At 45.5% G+C, this 24,257-nt stretch overlaps 1 protein-coding gene across 5 annotated transcripts in view; it reads right to left on the bottom strand.

The window, feature by feature from the left end:
* Positions 1 to 19,654, bottom strand: part of SEPTIN11 (septin 11) — a 94,845-nt gene extending 75,191 nt beyond the window's left edge. For 3 of the 5 annotated variants that reach the window (XM_036337239.1, XM_036337230.1, XM_036337199.1), the window contains exon 1: positions 19,466 to 19,653. In XM_036337239.1, the coding sequence (XP_036193132.1) occupies positions 19,466 to 19,492 (27 nt within the window). In that variant the 5' untranslated portion in view covers positions 19,493 to 19,653. Of the gene's footprint in view, positions 1 to 19,465 lie in introns of all 5 variants that reach the window. The other 2 variants (XM_036337210.1, XM_036337221.1) reach the window with 1 other exon arrangement.
* Between the last annotated feature and the right edge of the window lie 4,603 nt (positions 19,655 to 24,257).

The following is a 24,257-nucleotide window of genomic DNA, read 5'->3' as shown; positions in this document are numbered from 1 at the left end:
TTAATCACTATGCTTTAATTATGTTCAATTTGTAACAATGAAATTACATCCTGCATATCAGATATTTACATTACGATTCATAACAGTAGCAAAACTACAGTTATGAAGTAGCAACAAAAACAATTTTGTGGTTGGGGGTCACCACAACATGAGGAATTGTATTAAAGGGTTGCGGCATTAGGAAGGTTGAGGGAATATAGTCAATAATATTATAATAAACATGTATGGTATCAGATGGGTACTAAACTTATTGGGGTGATCACTTCATCTATATTATAAAAGGCCTGTGGGCCATAATGCAGAACAACCAAACAACCGATCACCAGGAGGTGCTGGCGCACCTCTCGGTCCCTCCCCCCAGGCCCGTTGGGTCCTGCCCGCATGGTGGGTCTGGGTCTCGCGAAATTTCACGCGCTGGGCCTCTACTAAGGTATATAAATGTCTCATCACTACGTTTTACCTGAAACTAATATATTGTGTGTCAACTATAATTGAAAAATCAAATAAATAAAAAAAGATTTGGATGGATGATATAATTATACCATTCTCTCTACTCGTATATATTTGGAATTTTCCTTAATAAAACAGTTTTTCTAAAATAATGAGAGAGAGAGAGAGAGAGAGAGAAATCAGATTATCAATACTTCTAGATTATACTCCTAAAGCTTCACTAAAGCCATTTAAATTTAAATTAAACAAGGTAGAAAATTAATCCCTTCATTGCATCAGCCACATTTCAAGTATTCAACAGCCACATATGGCCAGTGGCTACCAAACTGGACAAGGCAGTGGTAACACATTCTTGTGACCACAGGAAGTTCCGTTGGACAGTGCTATTCTGCAGGCTAGGACAGCATCTCCATCTGGTAAGCAGAGGATGTAGCCAACAGTCAGAAGACTTGGCCTTAAGATCATCACTTTCTATCTTGGGTAAGTTTGAATCCAGATCCATCAAATAGGTGCTGAAGGGGTTGGGTCAAGAATCTAATCAAACTACCTCAGGGTTATTGTGAAGACCAACCTTTACCTACTGAAATCTAATCATAGGGAAAATGTGTGAAATTGCACTTCAATTAGGACATCACTGCAGTGTGTGCAGTGAGTTTAGTGGTGAAGTCAATGTGCAAATTAGCAGCGACATTTCAAATGTATATTTAAAGGCAAAAAAAACCCATGAAAAATGACTCCAGTTTTAGTTTCAAAAATGGAGAAGTCACACATTTTAGCTTCCAATTTGTTAAGTCTTCTCCTCCCACTTCTTTTATTTTGAAACAGAAAAGCACCTATGTACTTGTGTGTGTGTGTTTTAACACGATTTTCTCATGGTTAGGATTAAAAAATTAAATCAAATTGCTGATGGGAGATTATCCAAGGATAGCTGGAATGAACTATTTGGGCCAAAAAAGTCAAGGCACAAAAATCCAAAAATCCCGGAAGGCTGACTACGAAGACTGTGGTCCAAGCTTTCATCTACATCCAATGAGAGTTTCAGTTCCCTGACAGAGTGAGTACATCTTTGAGTGTGTGTCTTCATGTGCACCTGAGAGAGAATGTAAAAGATCACAAGATAACCTTGACTTTCCAAAATGAGATTATTTTGTGTCCAAAATCACATGTGAGACTAAGAGAAACTGATTAAACAGGCAATGTTTTTAGTGTCCTTTCCACTCTGAAATCAGAGAAAAACAAACAAACAAACAAAAACTCCACAAAGAAACCTAATAACCATTTACATCAAGTGTAAAAGAAGTAAATAAGTCAAGTGAGTTAACTCTCCCAGAGATATCTGTATCTCAATTCAGGAGAACAATATTAATCAACCTTTTCCCCCTTCTACCTGCGCAGGGTAGAGGCCTGTGTGTTAGAAAAATAACTATTAGGAGCAGGGATTAAGTAATTTATCTAAAAGAGCATTTAAAGACTGGGATTTTAAAAATAATAGTTATAGCCTAAACAGTTTATTTCACCTTAAAAACATATAAACACACATTCATTCACCAATTTTAAGGCCAACATTATTTTCATCCTAATGAACTGGAGGGATTCCAATCAGGGATGTCCTTCTAGTACAAACCCATAGGCATCATCCATGATTTCCAGTTAGTTTCTTTCGAGTGGACCCAGAATTTAAAATCACTTCAATGCAAACTAAAGGCAGACTCTTTTGATTTTTAATTTTCTTGTCCAACTTTTAATAATTATTTTAACCATATTACCTTCACAGCAGTTTTAAGTAGCAAAAACTCTCAACTTTACAAAAATCTTCCCAAAGTATCTATTTAGAAGCAACTCTATTTTCCCACTTAATAGCTCATGGATTATTAAATTATGCCACTGTGATGATTATTATAGCTGACATGAGCAGGTTTGGAAACAAACCACTGGCCCAGTAAGCATGGGTTCTTGCTTACTGATCCAGTTAGCATGTGGGGACGGGAATGCATGTGTGTCCTAAAAGAAAATAGTAGTCTGCAAGCCAAAGGCATCTGGAATGCTGTGGGCAGTCAGTATGCTCTGAAGGAATGGAGTACACGTATTAATCTAGCAGAGATTTTGAAAACAGTCCCTCTGATTCTGATACAATTTTTCAGTTTCCTTTGGTGTGGCCTTTTTATCCCTGCCTTAAACCAAAAGAATAGCTTGTTAATGGTAGCGTAGGAGGAAAGAAAGTTGGGGTTATCTATATAGCACTCCTCAAATTACATTACAGAAAGGGAAGAGGGCTGGGTGGTGGGAAGGACAAACACAACTTGCTAACTCACTCCTGAGCCAAAACATATTCCAAGATTTTGAATCTTAGCAAGAGGGAGATCCATATACCCAAAAATAGATTTTGGTTCTGGCTTGATTTGGTGGGAGAATGAGAAGGAATATGGTTTAGACATCTTCACTCATGCATGGTGCTGGCTGGGGCTCAATGCTGTTGACTAAATGAATGGGAAATAGGAAAACCCACTGAGGAATAAAATACAAGTTCTTCAAGAAAGAAGACTTAGTAATATTAAGCAGTATCCCTAACTCCACAATATGCCTGTATAAATCTCTACTACATAAAGTCACTAAGAGTCCTCATCACCTCAGCTTTGACTAGGTTATGAAACCCAATTTAGACTCAGATTTTCTTCCACACAGCTTTTAGCCAGCTTTGGAATAGCAGCTAGTGGCAGCAAATTAATTATTAGTCATGTCAATGGCTGAAACCATATCTTAATTTAATTTTCAGCCTTAAGGTCATAAAATACCTTGGAATTCTGGTTTCTGAATGGGGCAAATTTGATTAGCAACAACTAACAGATTTCTTTAGAGGGCTCAGAAATAAATTTGTTCAACTGTGGACCAGCCAACATTCCCCAGGGCAGAAGTGATTAAGAGGCTGACTAAGGATTGAAATGGCTTTGCAAACAAAGAGGTACGTAATAGATAAATAATTAAGTCATTCCATCAGGCAGAGGTATAATCTTAGATTACCCACCCACACCAAAAAACTCAAACCAAATCTCTAAGAGTAGAGCAAAGGTGACAAATTTGGGGAGATTTGAAAAATGAATCAGCTTGGTTCATACAATTTCTGAAATTGCTATTAGAAATCTCCTCTGGGCTAGGCAGATACAAAGTGAAGAGATACTTTAAAAATTTGCCTACAAACTCTCAAGCAGATACTTAAATTAATCTGGGCCCTTAAAATTGCTCAATATTAGTTAATTAATGTTGTTTCATGAATCATTACCTCATTTTTTCCTAATCTAATCAGACAGTGTAAGCCCAAACTTTCTCTGATTTTTTTTTTTTTCAAAGCAGTGTTACGCTTTGGCACAAGTTCATAGCTCATGTATCAAAAACATATTTCCCCCCATATACTCTGTACCTAGTTTCTAAAATATATAAAAAGTAATCGATTTGAAATGGGTAAGTTACAGAACAAACTAGGCACTAGGCACTCGGAAACAATCACTTCCATCCTGACAAGACGGTGAAGAGTTCCATTCAAAGGAACTAGAAATGAAAATTATAGAAAAGTTAAGGTGATATAGCCAGCCTTTTCCTTTTCTGAGTCTAGTTTTTACAACAGTTTGAAGTCTGCCTCCAATAAACTGTAAAAATGTGGTAAAAGATTAGTTCATTCTGAGCCTATTTTTTATAATGTCCAGAGTAGCATGGTATGCTACAAAAGTAACATTCATGCTCCCTCATCTGCATAAGGGAAAAGAAGAGCCCCAAACCAGGAAACAAGGTGTTTTCACCTCGGTTTCCCCCAAATGCAGGCGCCTGAGACAAGGACATACATGCATGTAGCTATTTTGAGATGTGATCCAGAGAAACAGGAGTAGGGACTGGGAACAGCGTATCAGGAAAGGACAGGCAGCCATCCTAGGGGTGTACATATGGATGTATAATCACCCCTGCTGGCTGGGGCCCATGTGGGACGCCCAGATTGTGCCTCAGAATTGTCAGACTTGGTGACAAGAGAGGAGTATTTATTCACCAGCTTCCATCCCCATCAGTCTACGGTTGGCCCATGGGATGGTGACTCCCTTAGACCACGGATGGCAAACATGTGGCTCTTCCACAAAATACCACACGTGGGCGCACATGTACAGTGCGATTGAAACTTCGTGGCCCATGCGCAGAAGTTGGTATTTTGTGGAAGAGCCACACTCAAGGGGCCAAAGAGCCGCATGTGGCTCGCGAGCCGCAGTTTGCCAACCACTGCCTTAGACATTCAGATATGTACATAGGTCAGAAGAGCTCAGCAGAACCCTCGTGGCTACAGCGGAGAAGCCTGGGGCCCAACGCTGTTGATCCACAGATACCTGCCTGAAATTCCCACAGCAACAGCTGGAATAAGAAAGTAGACTGCGAGGATGTGGGCTGCCCAAGTCTCATCCAGCACAAGTCTCATCCAATCCATCCACAGGATCACTCTTCACCCATCCGGTCAAATGTTTCTTAGTGAGGGTGCACAACACAGTCCCCTCCCGCAAATCCTTTTCCATCCTTCGGTCTGGCAACACAGGGTAAGCACACAGGAGTGCGCTCAAGGCTAGAAGGGCATGCTGCATATGGTAATGAGATATTTTAACATCCACAACTATATCTGGTAATTCCTCTTTACTTAAAAATGTAACTTAAAGAAAGTGGGAGGAGCTCCAGAATACTATGAGTGACACTTAAGAGCTGGAGGCCTCGAGAAGAGAGTATGTTTGAGCTGAGCCTCAAAGGTCAGCTGTGACTGAAAAAAGGCAAGACTGCACATTTCAGGTGCGGGAGAGAAGGGGCAAATGCTCCTGCGTTGGGCCCGGTCTTCAGTTAAAAGCCCTTATTGCCCTGGCTGGTGTGGTTTAGTTGGTTGAGCCTTGTCCCATGCCCTGAAAGGTCACTGGTTCGATTCCCTTTCCCCGTCAGGGCACATGCCCTTTCAGCTTTGCTCACAAGTAGGAGTCGTGCAGGAGGCAGCCAATTGATGTTTCTCTCTCTCCCCTTCTCCCTTCCCCTCTCTCTGAAGTCAATATAAGAATTTTTTTTTTAAAGCCCTTATTATTTCAGTATTTGCATGCCTTTCACTGAGGGCAAATATTTCCTGCATCATTGTAAGCATGTTGTATACTAACATTTAATCCCATGAATCTTTGAGGGAGGTACTGTTAGACTGTTATTATTTTACAGATGGAGAATGTGAGGTACACAAGGTAAGTCACTTGCCTAAAGCCCCAAAGGTGGTTCATTGGCAGAGACGATTCCCCAGAACCCCAGCAGACTGGCTCCAAAACCCACATTCTTAACCAAAATGCTATATACTACAGCCGCTCAGGAGAGAGAAAACAAAGAAGAGCAGGGTGCCAGCTGATGCGTCCGCATTTAGGAACAGACGGCTGAGAAAGGACTGGTTCAGAAGCATCCCAAGGGGAATAATTCTGTCACGCAGCTCGAAGTCCTAATGGCCTCAAAACCATTTCCAGAGAGCACAGTCCCAGAGCTGGGGCCACAGTGAGCAGCACAGAAGTTCTTCCTGAAGGTCACCCACCACCCATCACTGACGTGGGGATGATACTACTGGAAGCTCGCTGTTATTGAACAATAGGGATAATCATACTCTTTGCCTTCAATTCCTTTAGGCTCCTAATACACACACTTTCTCCCGTCACTGGACCCCGCCTCCTTCTCTTTGTGCAGTTCCTCAATCCTCACTTCCTTTATTGTTTAAGGGCTCAATTTGCCAATGTGGCCATGAAAGGCACTAACTTCCCTGATCCTTTGCCACTTCCCCTCTACTGTACTGAATCCTGGAGAATTACTGGAAATCCTGCAGATTTCCAGTGTCTCCCCTCAACCAATTCCAAGAACCTGAGATACCCTAGGCTGAAGGACAGGGGTGGATGGAATATAAAATATGTAAAGAGCTGTGTGGGACCCATGCATACGTCTGGGAGAATGCTGCATGGTGCGGGCTCTTCCCACAGCCCAGCCTCACCCCTGTGCCCCCTCTGAACACTGATGTCACAGCGACGCTGGGTTTCCTTGAGGCTCTGCCTCCCTTCCAGAGCTGTGTGTGTTGTGCCCAGATTTCATGATTCCCAAGAACCCACAGGGAGCCAGCGAGTCCGATGCAAAAGCAAAGAGTCATTCATTTCAAACCTAGGTTTGGCTCCCCTGCCACACTCACCGATGCAACGGTAAGCTCCAGTGGCCGAGAGAGAGAGAACTCTGTGTGGAGAGAGGTTTTATAGGGGTTTGGGGTAAGGGGAGGAGAAAGGACTGTGGGCCCTGCTGATTGGCCAGGCGTGAGTACACAGGATGTGGTCATAGTGATGGCGTGCACTTCCCTTGACTATCTTCCGGGAAGAAGCTTGCTGAGCACATGGCCAAGTTAAGATGAAGGGCATAGCCCTTACCCTGGGGCAAGGTGGAGGGCGTACTCCTCGCCCTTTCATTCCCCCCTTGTCTTGGAACTTCCGGCTCAATCATGAGACGGACTGCATTTCTATTCCACCATTGCTAGAGGCCCATACTGGGCACACAGAACTATCAACTGAACTATCCCTATAAGCTTAACAAATGGCCCGGTGGAAGGGAAAGAAACCATTTTAGATTTAACAACTTCTATTGAAACAGGATTTTTCTTCTTAAAATTCCTCCATGGCTATCAAAAAGCCAAATCAAGATTAATTTATCTACTGTCCTGATGTTTGCATACACACAACAAGAATGGTAACTGACTACCTTTGCTGGAATTTCATGGTTGAATCTTAATGTGCCCCGTAGGGCCAGGAAGCCAAGCCATCCAGCTGCCATCAAGCCTGCCTGCAGTATCTGCTGAGTTAGGTGAATCCCTCACCTGTAGCAACTCCACCTGAGCCCACGTTCCAGGCTTTAAGGCCCATCTCAGTAGCCCTCCTACTTGTTGCGGCCCAGAGTGTGTGGGGTTCTGCAGGGATGCAGAGGCATCTTTACTGCTCCCCTTCTACTCTTACCAACCGCCAGTGATGGTAGGGCATCAGCCTGACGCTCCAGCGCCAGCCATCTTCAGGGCTCCCAAGCAGGATACCAGGCTTTCTTCGTGGCATTTTTACTGGCTTCAAGTCTTTAGAGCTCAGATAGGGCTCTTTGAAACATGATACTCCAGTCAAAGTTTTCCGTTAATAAAACCACTATTAGGAACCAGTCTTACTGAATCTATGCAAAGAAACGTACTTATTTAGCATTGCCAGATTTTGGAGGAATTACATAAGGAGAAAAACATACTGATCTACTCTAAGATTTTCTGACTTTCCTTGCTAATTCCTTTTCATGGATTTAAAACAAAACAGTAACTGTTGGCATAAAACCTTCTTTCTATGCATAACCATGCCTCAGACCTTCTATTCTAAACAGGCTTTTTCCAGCTTTACTAACCCTGACATGGGCATGGTGACTCAGGCCTGCAAGACAGTATTACAGGCTGCCAACTGTTAGCTGTCTCTCAACAGAGACCAAAACCTGATGGGCACCCTTCCCTGCCCAGCTGGGCACCTGCCCTCTTGGCAGCTAGGCACCCTTTACTTTTGGGGGTCACCCCACACAGCTCCCTTCCAGGACAGCCAACATACATTCAAACCTGCAAAAGAATCAAAGGTTAATATAACATATCAATACAATGAAACATAATATTGGCATCATGGCCGCTTCAGGCAGCCAAATCTTCTGCTACTAAACATGTGATCCTATAAATTGTCCTTGTCTCTTTGGATCCATGTCCATGAAGATGCAGGCATTATTACACAGTATTGTGGGGGCTCCTGGTGACAGGAGTGATCCCAAGTCATGTTACCGGCATCAGGCAGGTCGAGCACGCCGTAGCTTGAGCTTGAGCGGGTTGCGTTGATCTCGATCGATGCTCCATTTGGTGATGAAGTCTTTCCGGATGGACCCAGGTCGCGACGCCGTCTACCTTGAGAGCGGTGGGGGTCGTCAGCACCACAGTGTAGGGACCCTTCCAACGTGGCTCTAGGATCTCCTGGTGGTGCCTTCTGACGTGGACCCAATCTCCTGGTCTGTGCTGATGAGGAGTTGGGGTTGGGCTGGTCGCGGAGGCGCGGCCAAATGTCCTCGTGCACCCTCTGGAGCCCTCTCAAGGACAGAGATTGTTAAAGAAAAGCCACCCAGTCCTCGCCAGTCTCTGAGTCAAAGTCCTGATGGCTTCTAGGTAACCCTGTTTATCAGCTACAGCGCTCTGCTTTTTTTTTTTTTGGCCTTTCTATCAGTTCCCTTTGTGGCAGAGCAGCAACCAGGCCTCTTTCAAGGGAGTGCGTTAGAAGTGGGTATCAGCCCCTCCTTTGCTAGCAGCAACAGGTACCAAACCCTTGCAGTACATTTGACCAGCTTCATTCCTGCCCACCTTTACAGATTCTAAGGCCCATTGGTTTCCTTTAACCAGCAAGCTAAATGACACTGGCCTGTATTATTTAATTCAGCACAGGCAGGGGGAAGGGCCCATGGAATCTCTGCCCTGAGGAACTGTGAGCCCCACCCTTAAATGTCCCAATCAGGCTAGAAAAGCCACAAATACCTTTTAAATCTACCCCAGAATTCCAAAATCCCAACCCAGCACTGAATATCACATAGCAAATCAAAGTTCCCAGCAAACAAACAGACAGAGATGTTTACTAGTTAGGCGGGCCTAATCCACCTCTGACAGAGAGCAAGCGCTCTTGGGGCAAGCGTGTGCCTTTTTTTCCCACAGACTTCCACACTTACATGAACAAATAATTATACCCAAGTAGACATACAAACATACACCCTTTCAGTGAACAAGTACTTTTACAGTCTTGGGATCTTGAGCAGATAACAGGAACACCACCCAAGTCCCCTGATGGGGGCCTGACAGGAACAGATGTGGAGGCCTCCCTTTCCCACATCCCAGGACAGGATTCTTGACCTATGTCTCATCCAGATAGAAACGGTACTCATATTGAACAAGGAAATCAAGACTAAATAGGCACGATAACTAGATACATTCCCCATTAAGAACTTCGAGGTACATGCCACATTTATACCACAAAATACCAACAAATCAGTTTCAGTTGTGTCGAGATACAGAACAAGTCCCTGAACAGAGGCAGTAGAAAACTGCCTAGGAATGCTTCTTTTCTACCTTTTTAAAAGATAGGCCAGATCCGAACCCTTAGCCAGTCCGAGCTTTGACTTCCCTCCGGAAGTCCCAGAGATGGTGAATACCATCTAGAAGCCATTCCTCCAGATACAGGACAAGTACCTTAGAGATTCTTGATAATCTACATCAGTAATCCATTCACACAATCCCCCAAAAGTTAAAGAGGAAGGAAAGAACCATTCAATGTCCTTCAAGAGGATTTCGGCGAAACAACAAAATCGACAGATTTAACACATTGGAAAACCAAGGCCAGAAGTACCCTCAGACGTTTCAGGGGTACCAAGGAAGAAGTTAGGCCACGTCCAGCCCTTTTCATAATCCACCATCAGTGACCAGTCCCAGCTCACTGGTCTACCATCCATTTAACATTTCTTTTTCCTCCCATCATACTAAGGCCATGCTTTCCAGGTAGCTAGAACTTTTAAACCACAGTTTCTACCTGAAATAATTGTACTTTACTTTAGAAATTGGGTTACTGCTATCCTGGCATAGCTGCTAAATTTCAAAATGGTCACAATTTTCCTGCTGGGGAATTCAAGAAGCAAACCCATAACTATTAAGGCCAAAACAGTCTCGGGTTTTTATTCTGTACACAGCAAAAGGTCAAGTTCAGCTCAAAACTATGCGCACTCGTTTTTAAACTGGCCTTTTCCTTTACATGTGCACAGAAATCCTGGATGCATTTATGAATTTGTAAAAGCTTTTCAATTCTCTATCTACAAGCCCTTTAAGAAATACAAGCTCTATTGTCGGCCCTTATAAAGCCAACTGCTCAAAACATTGGTCTATCATACCACTAAAATTATATTAAGACCATGATTGCTAATTTAGTATTAAATAAATCTGGGAGGCAGGCACACTTTCTGCCCCATCTGCATTTCCTTAGTAAAACTCCGCCTTAAAACTCCACCCCTGAAATCCCATCCTGCCTCAGTGAGCAGACATTCCTTTTGTGATTGACTAAGTCAGAGGGAGGGGCCTTTACTGTTCCAAGATGGCGGCCCCCAGGGGCACGGCATGCCATGCGGCCAACATGGCGGCTGCCAAGTCAGGCAGCTCAACATTGTGGCGGTCTAAACTGTTCTCTGACAGAAAGGATGATTTCCTCATTCTCACAATAAACAAGGAAAGAGCAAACCAAAACCCCTAAAAGATAGATGGCCAACATTATATTGCAGAACTTTTTAAAATCTTAGGTAGCAAATTAAATACACTAGCCCAAAACCCTATCCAAAAACGGACGGTGCGCACATTAGTTTTAAGCCAGCTTTTCTCCTAACACGTGCACAGAAGTCCCAGACGCATTTACTTGGGGAGGGGGTGACCTGTTTCCACATACCCTCACTCAGGCGGCCGCCCGACCGCCACACAAAGGAGGGGGGAGGGCAATTCCCCTCCCTCCACACTCCCACACTTTCACCAGACATTCATTCAGACTTTAAACAATCCATTCAATTCCTAACAACTTCCCAACTCCTGAGGGAGCTCTAAAGCCTCCCCCAATCTCCTTGAAATGATCAATCACAATACCCAAAGGTGCAGTCTGAGTCCATCCCATAACATCCATCCAGTACAAACACAGAACACTAAACAGGGCCCGAAAATACAGGCTTCCAACTCCATGAAAGCAACTAGACGTTGGCCTTACGCCAAACCGGCAGGAGCGACCTGCCTCGTCTCAAATCCGCGAGGGGCATATCCATCCCTCGTGAGGGGCATATCCATCCCTCCTGGGGTGAGGGGCATATCCATCCCTCCTGGGGAGCGGAACGTCTTCCAACTCTCCCCTGCCTGTGGTCGTTCACGGCGCGTCCGCCTAGACCCCTCAGGCAATTACAGATTCCAGAAACGAGCTCACACTGAACAGAACATACAACGACACACACATACCGCGGTCAGTCAGACTCTTCGGATCGGGGGTCCCTCGATGGTCTTGGGAATCCCGGACGAGCCCCCAAATGTTGTGCCCAGATTTCATGATTCCCAAGAACCCACAGGGAGCCAGCGAGTCCGATGCAAAAGCAAAGAGTCATTCATTTCAAACCTAGGTTTGGCTCCCCTGCCACACTCACCGATGCAACGGTAAGCTCCAGTGGCCGAGAGAGAGAGAACTCTGTGTGGAGAGAGGTTTTATAGGGGTTTGGGGTAAGGGGAGGAGAAAGGACTGTGGGCCCTGCTGATTGGCCAGGCGTGAGTACACAGGATGTGGTCATAGTGATGGCGTGCACTTCCCTTGACTATCTTCCGGGAAGAAGCTTGCTGAGCACATGGCCAAGTTAAGATGAAGGGCATAGCCCTTACCCTGGGGCAAGGTGGAGGGCGTACTCCTCGCCCTTTCAGTGTGCATGCTGTTCCCTCGGCCTGGAACACTTTTCCACCTGTTTTCCTTGCTAAGTGCTATTGCTTACTCGTCCTGCAGAGAAATTTGATGACAGCCTCTCAAATACTTAACATCATAACCTCAGCCCCTGCACAGAGAAAGTACACAAGAAATATCTGATAAAGCAGATGGATTAGGAAGCCAAGAATACTTATTGATGTGTTTGGCTATTGAAGGTTGTTTTGTTCTGCAATTTCTAACCTACCTATATCATTGTGATTATACCTCTATAAGAAGAAAATTGACATTCATGGATAATAGAGACCATTATAAACTTTTGAACAATAATAGATACAGAGGCAGAGCTGCCTCAAACAGATTGTCAAACTGCAGCGGGAAGGCCGGGGAGGGTTGGGGGGCAGGAGGTAGGGGGGCAAGAGATCAACCAAAGGACTTGTATGCATGCATATAAGCATAACCAATGGACATAAGACACTGGGGGACAGGGGAGGCTAGGGGACTGTCTAGGGCGGGGGGGAAAAAATGGACACATATGTAATACCCTTTGTAATACTTTAAGCAATAAAAAAAAAAAAAAAAAAAAAACAGCCAACAGAAAAAAGAAAATGCAAAAAAAAAAAAAAAAGAAGAAGAAGAAGAAGAAAATTGAATAAGAAAACCATAAATTCTTCCTTAAGGAATGTTCCTTAATCACCAAAAGCAAGCAGCAGATAACATCTTATGTTACATATTTTTACCACAATTTTTCAAACGCAAAACAAACAAAATTGCAGAAACAAAGCTTCCATCCGGGTACGAGAGATGTTCTTTTTGGAGCAGGACGCCTCCACCTCAGCCTGTCCCCTCCATCAACACGGCACACTCTGTTCCACGGGTCAGAGTTCAGTAGGTGGAGAGAATGTGTCCTTTTACTTGAACAAGGCCTTCAGACTCAGTGGCACAGATCCTGGATAAAGGTGGCTCTAATGCAGCCGTACAGCCCGCGGGCCGGATCTGGCCCGTTTGAAATGAATAAAACTAAAAAAAAAAAGACTGTGCCCTTTTATGTAATAATGTTTACTTTGAATTTATATTAGTTCACACAAACACTCCATCCATGCTTTTGTTCCGGCCCTCCGGTCCAGTTTAAGAACCCATTGTGGCCCTCGAGTCAAAAAGTTCTAATGCCTTGGTTCTGGTCCTGTCAGGGAACAGACTCCCGATCTCCACCACAGGCCAGGTCTGATGATGCACATTTGACTTTAGATCACCCAGCAAATTCTTTTTAGAAGTCGGTCTGTATCACCTTAGCCCAAGTATTGTTTTTATGTACAACAGCGGCTGTATTGATGGGCTGCCAGCAGGCTTGAATGGGTCAGGAGAGGTATTGTTTAGTTGGAAGGGAGTTTTCTGTCAATCTGGATTTTAAAAAGGGGCGGGGGTATCAATTATATTGTAAAGTAGGTCTCCTTGGGGAAAAGAATAGAAGCTGTATATCTGGGTCTTTGTTTAGAGAATGATTCAGCTTCACTTGCCCCAATAGGCACAGGTCTAAGGCTACAAGAAACAGTTCTCAATAAATAATAAAAATCCAAGAGCAGCCCACACCTCGTATCTCAGTTCTAACCAAGTTTAAGGTCCTATAAAGAGAAACACAGGCACAGGATACTAACTGTAGCCTGCTCCACAGGGAGTCTAAACCCTGAGATCATTACCAGCAGTGGCATCACCATCGGGTATGCGCACTGGGTCTTCTGGCAATCAATCAAAGCAGGCCATCCAAATCATTCATTCCTTTGTCTGGACACACACAGGGTGGCCTCTGGGAAAGCGCTAAGCATCTGTTTCCTTCATTATACGAGTGTTCGAACAGTCAGACACGATCCACACCGGCACACAGTGTGGTTTCTAAGCAGCAGTTCATTTGAAATGGGTTGTGCTTCCTGGTACAAACCTCAAAAGTTAATAAAAATACACTAACAATCTACTAGTTAGAGCTTTTTATATCAGGCTGGTAGGATATGTGTAATTTTATTTTAATCAATTCCTAGGGTCTGTTTTTCATTGTGATGTAGACATATCATTTTTTTTATAGTTAAAGGAAATCATATCATTTTTTAAAAATGTATTTTTATTGATTTCAGAGAGGACAGGAGAGGGAGAGACAGAAACATCAATGATGACAGAGAATCATTGATCGGCTGCCTCCTGCACGCCACCCATTGGGGATAAAGCCCACAGTTCATATATTTTTAAAAAAAGATATTTTAGCCCGGCCGGTGTGGCTCAGTGTCGACCTATGAACCAGAAGGTCAAGGTTTGATTCCTGGTCAGGGCACATGCCTGGGTTGCGGGCTCAATCCCACTATGGAGTGTGCAGGAGGCAGCCAATCAATGATTCTCTCTCATCATTGATGTTTCTATCTCTCTCTCCCTCTCCCTTCCTCTCTGAAACCAATAAAAATATATATATTTTTTAAAAAGATATTTTAAAAGACAAAAAAAATCTACAGCTTTCAAAAGATTTTAAAAGGAGAGATCACTGCACCTCAAACACCTCTTGGATTCCTTAATAATTGCTTATAAAGCCTCAATGTGTATAATTTATATCACTGATTAAAGAGTTTTAATTTTTAAAAACCTCCCCCTGCATGACAGCCCCTTTTTCATTTGGATGGCCATTCCCTGGACTTTTTTCAGCTCCATTAATCTTTCTCCATGTGGGCCACATCCTCAAGTCTAGAAATGGCACTTTTACAACAAGGGAAAATAACATTTCGTTGTCAGTCCCCATATTCCCCCTGCTGAAGACAGACCGTATCTTCAGGAACTGTATGTAATGATCCTCAGACCTATGAGATCCTTTACCCACATCACCATCCACTCACTCAAATAGTTCCCTTCTCCCTAAATGGCTTACATCCGCCACTGTAATGCACGGGACATTAAATCTCTCAGAAAATAATAGCTCCAGGGAAGAAGGGAATTTCTCTTGTCCACTGATAAATGAGCGAATGAATGAACTCAGTTTTCAATTTCTTCTTGCTCATCAGAAAAAGAATTAAACATGTTTCTTGAAGGGTATCATAGGGGAATGTCCACCACTGGAAAAGTTTAAACACATACCCTCTGCTAGGAATAAGTATTTCCGCACTGGGGAGGAAGCTGAGCCAAATGAGCTCTTAGGTTCCTGTCAACTCCTAGACTCTGTAACTGGGTGAGCTCCACACCTTAAGAGTGGACCGGCTACATAAAGCCTGATTCCCAGGTAGAGTAATTACCATGCTCTGTTTAAAATAAAAATAAAAGCCGCCCTGGGGCTTGGATGCAAAAATACTAACTCATCCAAAATGTGGACACATCCCTGGGGGAGAAATGCTCTTGCTAATCGTCAGTTACACGCTGGAAACCACAGATGTGCTTCAGGGTCTTCTCAGAGCCAAGCCCAAAACCACCTGTGGGAAATGGAGAAACTAAGGGATAAGATTAAGACGCAAATAAAGACTATCACACTAAACTGGAGCTTTTGTTTTCCAGCCAACAACAAAGCCACTTAAGAAACATCTGGATTTAGCCTTGAGGTTTAAATGGTTACAACTAAATGTAAAGTAATCCCTCCCTTATGAGGGGGGTGGGGAGGGATGCCTGAAACCACCAATAGTAAAAGGGTGTCCCAAAATTCACGCAAGAAGTAATTTTGATAGAAAACACAGGTTTATAATTGAAAATTGTAAATTTTTTATTGATTCATAAAATATACAGTATAGGGTTATGTATGGAATAGCATATCAGGTAAATGGCCTCCACAGCTTTGCTGGCACATACGCACTCTTTTGTTGAAATTTTCCATGACCAAAATGCGGCTGCTCAGGCAATAACAGTTAATGGTGCTCGCTATCGAGACAAGATAATCCAGTTTTTTTGTGCTGTGGAGGCCATTTATCCGATATGCTATTCCATACATAACCCTATACTGTATACTTTATGAATCAATAAATAACTTACAATTTTTAATTATAAACCTGTGTTTTCTATCAAAATTACTTCTTGCGTGAATTTTGGGACACCCTTTACATACATACCTGTGATAAGGTTCAATTTATAAATTAGGCACAGTCAGAGATTAACAATAACTAATAATAAAGTTGAACAATTGTAATAGTATACTGTAATAAAAGTTATGCAAGTGTGAGCTCTCAGCATGAATTTCTTTTTCCTTCTTCACAATTTCATGGGTAGATTTGTTCTTACAGTAGATCTTAGCAACCTCAGCATAAGATGGTTTTTCTTTTCCATATTGAAAACTTCCATCCTTCCGCTTAAAGCAGGGGTGGGGAAGGTCCAGCCCACCAGCCTACTAAGGCCTGAGAAATCATTTGGTCTGGCCCTGCCAAGGTAGTAGGGGTGAGTTAATTAACTGTTTGACCAAATATAGCAGGCTAATTTTTAGTTGACAATTGTGTATGGCCTGCGAATGATGTTATAAAAATCCAAATGGCCTTTGGCAGAAAAAAAGGTTCCCATCCCTGACTTGAAATCACTTCCCTGACTTAAAGGAATCACTTTAAGGCTTCTCTTTGCATATCTGAATGCTTTGGGGCCATTATTAGGTAAAATAAGGGTGACTTGAACACAAGCACTGTGGTACAACAGTCAGCCTGATCACTCAGATTGCTACTAAGTGACTAAGGGGAGGGAGCACATACAGCATGGGTAAACTGGACAAAGGGATGATTCACATCCCTGGGCGGGACTGAGCAAATGGCCCATCATCATGCTATTCAGAATGGCGGGCCAATTTGAAACGTATGAATTGCTTATTTCTGGAATTTTCCACTTAATATTTTTGGACCAAGGTTGACAATGGGTAACTGAAACCTCAAAAAATGAAACTGTGGATAAGGGGGGGGACTACTGTAATCACTTCATAAGAGAAGTGATTACATTTGTCATATAAGGATTTTTGCCCAGTAAAAGGTCATATTTATACCTGGGATATCACATTGAAATGTTCAAATTCAAGAATGTCTAAAATTGAGGGCAATTATTCTGAATGAACTTTCCTTCCATCTGGATGAGGAAGGCAGTTTTCAGGGAACGGAGATATGCTCATGTTTTCCTAAACAACTTTTTGTGAAAGATCAAATTCTAAAGAAATAACTAGAGAAACTCCATTCACACACAGATCCACTTCCTGAGTGATTATTTTCTCTCCACACTCTTTCTTTTGTTCTAATCGTAGAATAGATAAGGGAACAGAAGGGGTAGAGAATTCTAACAAGGATGCAATGTAGATCTCTCAGGGTTGTGTTTGGAGAATCTACACGTACTGGGGTTGTGTAGAAGACAAAATGCAGACACTACACTTAGGGCATTTACCGAGTGAACAACACAGTGAAGCAGTTCAATGATTCCTCGGGAATACATGAAAAGACTTCAACTTTGTAGTCAATTCCTGATCACCCATACCACAACCCAGTCAAAGAAAGCAGTCTTCTGTTTTTACACTGCACGTAATTTAATCTTAATTCCAGTGACAAAAGGGAATGTGCAGAGAAAGCAGTCACGTCCTCCGTGCACACACTTTTAAAAACCTCTATTATTTGCATGAGCGAGGTCTTCCGCAAGGATTCTGTGGGATTAAGCTCACATCTGGTTGACAGACCTGGTGTTGGATATGATTGTGGCCACACAACTAAATCTTAAATCCACATACTGTTCCTATTTAACTGGCATATATGAACTAACTAATTTATAGACAATGTGCAGCAAATTATTTCTTCTACCTCCCCATGCCTCAAAAATGCACCAGCAATAGGTATTCCGAAAAAAGACCCCCCCCACCCCCACACACACACATAACATTGCATTCCCAGATGCTCTCCAATTATCTAGAGTAGATACTGTTATTTTAGTTATTGGAATCTGTGCCTTGGAAATAAGTAGTGTAATTTCACCAGACAAACTTGACCTCTCTGGACCCCTTTTCTCACAAGAGAGAAAAAAAAAGATTAGCCCAGAGACTACAAATTCCCTCAATAACAGTAATCTCTGACCACTAATTATCAAGAGTACAGTTTGTGTGCAAGAAATCTGAATTCTTAAGAGAATGTCATTAACTTTAAATGCCTGAAAGACCCATAGGTGCACTTCAATATGACCACTGAACATTTTCTGGCCACGGAAAATGTCTCTGAAAACATCTTGGCGGCGAAATCACCAAAGTGAGGAATCCCCCGAATTTCCCGGGGTGGGGGTGGCGGTGAGGGCCGGGGAGTGTGCGTATCGGAGCAGGAGTTAGGAGAAGGAGCCGGGTGTCTGAGAGCACAGCCGGCATTTCCGAGTTGCTGAGTTTCTAGTATCTCCTAAGGACTTCTGTCTATGTCTACGGAATTGCTCAAGCGACCACCTGCAGCTACGCAGTAACGAGTAGGCGAAGAAAAGGAAATGGAAATGGAAAGAGAGCGGGTAGAGCCGGAAAACCCTCGCGGGGAGTGCCCCCAAAGTCGGTGGGGCGAAAGTGGACTTTGAATACCGACAAAGAAACGGGCAAAGAGAAAGAAAGAGGACTCCGCCTTGCCCACCCCACTCGGCTCCTTTCACGAAAAAGGCCGCCGCCGCCCCTTCTGCCTTTCACCCGGGATGCGGAGCCCCGGCTGAAACCGCACCCTCCAAGCCCAGCCGGGCCGGAGTCGCGGCCCCTGCCCCGCCCGCAAACCCGGGGCTGGAGCATCCTCCTCCCTCCCTCGCTCCCTCGCTCCGCGCCGAGGGGCAGCCGATTCTCCAGGCACCCGCACCCGCCCTCCCTTCCTCTTCCTCGCGTCCCCGCCTCCTCGGCTCGCCGCCCCCAGCCTTCCATCCGCAGAGCATTCTAATACCTCCACCCACCCGACAAGGGGGCCTTTTGAAAACTTTGTGTGTAAATGCAGGGCTTTTGTGCACATCCTGGGCAGGGCCCGGTCACCCGGGTGGATGCCTGGGGGTGTCCGGGATCTCACAAAGCACCGGGGAAACCACCACGCAAGTCCCACCCCTTGATTTTGGACCCGCTTCTGCCACCGAGTGACACACGGGGCTTGGGCTAAGCATCCCCATGCCCCGGCCGCCCCTCCACGCGGAGGAAACGGGAGGAAACCCCCGCACCCAGTGCCGTTCTCCGCTGTCACGAGGGAAAAGGTGTGCGCGCGGGGAGGGCGGCAGCCGAGGAACACCGTGGCTACAAGGATCTTCCTCAAGGGAAAATAGGAGAGAGGTCCCTTTCCTACCACGTCCTGGGAATCGGGACGCAACGAGGCGAGACACTGTTGCATCACGCCATGGCCAAGCCTGGGGGTTCCTCGCCCTCGCCCTCGCCCCAGCCCCAGACGCGCGCCCAAATCCATGCACACACTCACAGCCCCCGCCCGGGCCCCCCGATTCACGCCGGCACCCGCCCCAAAGCAGGGACCACCCCGCGCCGGAGGAGGAGCGGGCCAGGGAAACGAGGCCCCCGCACTCACAGACGGTCTCCCCACGGCCACGGCCATCGCGGCTGCGCCCCGGCTCCGGCTGCGCCCGGCTGCTCCCCGCCAACACTGGCTGCCGCTCGGCTCCGGCTCCGGCTCCGGCTCCCGCTCGCCTCCCCCGCGCCTCCCTCGCGGCTGCGCTCTGCTCGCGCCCGGCTCCCGCGCGCGGCCAGCGGCGTCTGCTGCCTGCACGCCGCCGCCCCTCCAGCTTTATTAGAGCAACATGGCCACTCGCCTGGAAGGCACCATTTGCTTCCCCACAAAGGGGGGGAAGCCTTCGCGCCGGGGCTGAGGTCGACGGGAAGGAGTGTGGTGGGCGGGCCCCCAGGCTCAGACCGCGAGGCTTGCCCTCCGGGCATGTAACCGGGCCCCCCCCTCCCCCCGAAGCGACCCTCTCCTGGCCACCAAGACCCTCCCAGCCGGTGGTCTGGCCGCCACCACCCGTTCCACCACGTGCTGGAGCCCGAGGAAAGCCGGGGCGCGGAGATCCGAGCCTGGGTCCCGCCGTGCGCTCGGCGGAGCGGCCAGCTGAGCCGCTGGCGAGAGGGGGAAGGGACGCGGGGCAGAAAAGTGCTCGGGGACCGCGTCTCGCGCAAAGCTAGCCCGGGGCAAGCGCGCGCCACCCGGAGGAACCGGCTCGGAAAGGGTGCGGGCCACCGGGGAGACACATGGGCGACCGAGGTGGGCCTGGGCAGCCCCCCAAGAGTTGCTCCTACAGAGATCTGTTCTGCAGGGAGAGGCTAGAAAGCGGGGAGCTGGAAGCCGGGAGCTGTCGCTGAGACATGCGGCGGGGTAGGGGATCTCAGGGAGAGGAAGAGGCCGCAGCAGTTGCTGATGTGGACGGCGCACACCGCCGGCTGGAGAGGAACCAGAGGACTTCCCCGCTGGAGAATTCGTGCCGCTGTGGACGGCCCAGAGCGTAGGGCCGAGGCCTCCCCGGGTGTAACGGGGCCCGCTGGCCACCCGCGGGGGCTTAGCGGACCTTATGTGATCGCTGGAGACAGACCCGGCGACTCGGAGGCGCGCGCGGGGGTGGCGGCTGGGGTTGCGGCAGCGGCGCCCGGCGGGTGACTGGTGTCTGCGCGACTCCGGGCGCGTGGGACTGGGAAGCGCCCCCGTCGTAGGGAAGGAATTTTTCCAACAGATGTTGGGGTACGTGACCGTGTGCCCTGCAAAACTCAGTTCCATTGTTTGTCCGGTGGTGCGGCGCCGGGGCCAAGGCCCGGCAGCGGGGTATGACCGAGGTGCTATGGATTCCCCCGCAGAGAGGGGGCCACGACAAGGTGACAGGATAGCGACCGGTCCGGGAAGGGAACCAGTTGGATAGAAGAGCAGGGATGTGGGGAGGCGGGGAAGGACCATGATCAGCCCACGGGAGTGCGCCCGCGGGGAAGTCCACGGCCTATGGAATTAGGTCAAAGCAAACCACCTCTTTAGACGGGGCGCCCCAGAGTCTGACCTGAGACCTCCAGGAACTAGATTTCTTGGGGGCCTTGCGCTGCCCCTCCTGCCATTTCGGGGATGGGCGGGGAGGCAGGATTCGGTGAGTGGACTCCGGGCAGGGGTCTAGCTGCTGGGAGGCCAACGCTGGGTTACCCCAGGAGGGATCGAAGGGCTGCAGGCCACCCAGGCTGGATCCCACCGGCAGGATGCAGGTGGGACCCTCGGGAATGAGAGTATGACTCACGGACTCGCCGTGAGTGAAAGACGAGAGGCTCCGAAAGGGGACCTCTTAGGTCTGTGGGCGGACTCAGACTTGCAGACACTAACCTCTTCCGTTTTGACCAATTTCTGCCCCCTAGCCTTCAAACCTTTTGAGACATGGTCCACCATTTTATGTGAAGCATACGGTATCAGCGGTTCTCAACCTGTGGGTCGCGACCCCTTTGACGGTCGAACGATCCTTTCACAGGGGTCGCCTAGGACCATCCTGCATATCAGATATTTACATTCCGATTCATAACAGTAGCAACATTACAGTTATGAAGTAGCAACGAAAATAATTTTATGGTTGGGTCACAACATGAGTACTGTATTAAAGGGCCAGAAGGTTGAGAACCACTGCGAGTAGGTGCTCAGTAAGTGTTGAGTTAAGATGACCACGTGGATGGCTGCAATGCAAAGGGAGGAGGAAGGGAAATACTTCCCTTTGCTGCTCTCTGTATGTCGGCATTTTGTTCCTTCTCGCACAGGGAGGATCAGACAGCCTCAGTGCCCTTGTGGACATGAGGTCTCGGGTAACGCTATGAAAAGACTGCTCTGCAGACTCCCAACCGGATGGAATGGTGATCGCGAACCAACTCTCCATTCTGTGTTCTGTTGACCAGACCAGACTGCAGGACTTAATCAGTTAATTGTTTTAGTTTTATTTACTTTGTAAATGCTTATGTTGAAAACAGCTGGTTAGATGTTTAGGTAAGAGTATGAATTCCCTACCTTGGTGGGTAGGTTAGTTTATTCTCATCATAAAAGCTTAAAGTCACCTATTCCATGATCTCAACTGTTTGAAGAAACTCTTTTAGGACAAAATCATTACAGTTTACCCAGGTTCTGCCTGATTTTTTCACTAACTAGGAGCAATGCCTTAAATTTCCACCTCCCTGACTTTTGGGGCCAGATAGGCATAAATATATTTAATAAAAATATTTAATTACTGTTGGGCAATAAAGGCTATTTCAGAATGTCAGTTTTCATTCTGAAGTTATTTAAACATCATTCTACACAGTGGTTCTGAACCTTCTGGCCCTTTAAATACAGTTCCTCATGTTGTGACCCAACCATAAAATTATTTTCGTTGCTACTTTATAACTGTAATGTTGCTACTGTTATGAATCGTCATGTAAATATCTGATATGCAGGATGGTCTTAGGTGACCCCTGTGAAAGGGTCGTTCAACCGCCAAAGGGGTCGCGACCCACAGGTTGAGAACCACTGTTCCACAACCATTCTACCCAAGTTTAAAACCACTTCATAGCTATGTGACCTTGAGCAAATTATTTAACCTTTCAGTGCTTCAATTTCCTCATCTTTAAAATCTATTTAATAATAGTTCCTCCCTAGTAGAGTTACTAAGGGGTTAAATTCCCTTTTTAACTCTGCACCCAGCACTGTGCTAAGAACTAAACATTTTAAAATGAGGATGCCTCTTCAACTATTAGTCAGTGCACAGTCTGCTGAGAGATCTTTAAACAACGTTGATAAGTAATCCAAATCCTAGAAAAGATCCATGAATTAAGGGAGTTTAAAGCACAGTACAGAAAAAAAAAAAAAAAAAGCACAGTACAAGGAGCTATTCACTCTCCTGTCAAAACACAAAAGGCTTCACCAAGGAAAGCAGAACAGGGAGGAGAGCAAGGAGGACATCCCAAACAAGAGAATAGGATGGGTTCCGCAGGCTCCCTTGCTATGGCACCATTGCAGCCTGGCTGCATTCCTCAACCAAAGGTCAGTTACTTCCCTAGGATAATCCAGAGTAAACTCCTCGTGGTTTTGCTACGTTTATCCCACACCCTTGCAAATAGTCATTTTATGAAACTCTACTCAAATTACCCATTGAGAATGTACCATCTCATTTCTGCTAAGACCTTAACAGATTCAGTCCTTCACAGAATTGTTTTGCTCAGAGTTAACTGAGAAAACATAGGTATGCTATAATTAGAGTGACCTATAATTTAGTGCGCAAACTTGGAAACTTTGGAGATTGAAAAAAGACGGTTAATGTATTAAGACGATAGGCAAAAAACAGGACTTATGGTCACCATAGCTATTATTACAAGACAAGTTGGGCAATTGAGAAGTGATCATACTTATATACATCTTTTACTAGGCTCTGAGTGCCTCAAGGCAAGAGAACTTATTTGTATTTCAGCTTACAGCACAAAGTCTGGTATAATCAATAAATGTTGAGCTGCATTGGAATAGAAATGAGGCTAGGGGCTGGGCTAAAAAAACCTTTATTGTCATGCTAAGGATTTAGAACTTGATCCTGTGGCAAATGAAGAATCAAGAAGGTTAAGCATAGAAGTGACATATTTGCACTTTAGAAAACATCTCTAGTAATGAAGAATCCAAAAATGAAATGAAGAAAACAACTTCAGCCGAAACCGGTTTGGCTCAGTGGATAGAGCGTCAGCCTGCGGACTGAAGGGTCCCAGGTTCGATTCCTGTCAAGGGCATGTACCTGGGTTGTGGGCACATCCCTAGTAGGAGATGTGCAGGAGGCAGCTGATCGATGTTTCTCTCTCATCGATGTTTCTAACTCTCTATCTCTCTCCCTTCCTCTCTGTAAAAAAATCAATAAAATATATTTTTTTAAAAAAAGAAAACAACTTCATTTACAACAGCATCAAAAAGAATTAAATACTAAGGAATAAATGTAACAAAGGAACTGTAAAATGTTCACCCAAAACTATTGAAAGAAATCTTTAAAAATCTAAGTAAATGAAAAAACATCTCATGTTCATAGATTGGAACATTTAATAGTGTTAAGATGATTTAAAGATTCATCACAATCCCTATTAGAATCTTAGCTGGCTAATTTGTAAAGATTGGCAATCTGATTCTAAAATTCATATAGAAATTCAGGGACCCAGAATAGCTAACACTTGGAGGACTCCCACTTCCAGATTTATAATTTTACTACAAAGCAACAGTAACCAAGATAGTGTCGTACTGGCATAAGGATAGACATAAAGATCAATGGAATAGAACTGACAGATCAGAAATAAACTCAAATGCCTATGGCCAACTTATTTTGAAAAGCCTATCATTCAATGGAGAAAGAATA

Source organism: Myotis myotis, unplaced genomic scaffold (assembly GCF_014108235.1).
Source record: "Myotis myotis isolate mMyoMyo1 unplaced genomic scaffold, mMyoMyo1.p scaffold_m19_p_1, whole genome shotgun sequence".
NCBI classification, from domain to species: Eukaryota; Metazoa; Chordata; class Mammalia; order Chiroptera; family Vespertilionidae; genus Myotis; species Myotis myotis.
The sequence above is the reverse complement of the archived record's forward strand: the minus strand, read 5'-3'. Positions and strand labels throughout refer to the sequence as shown.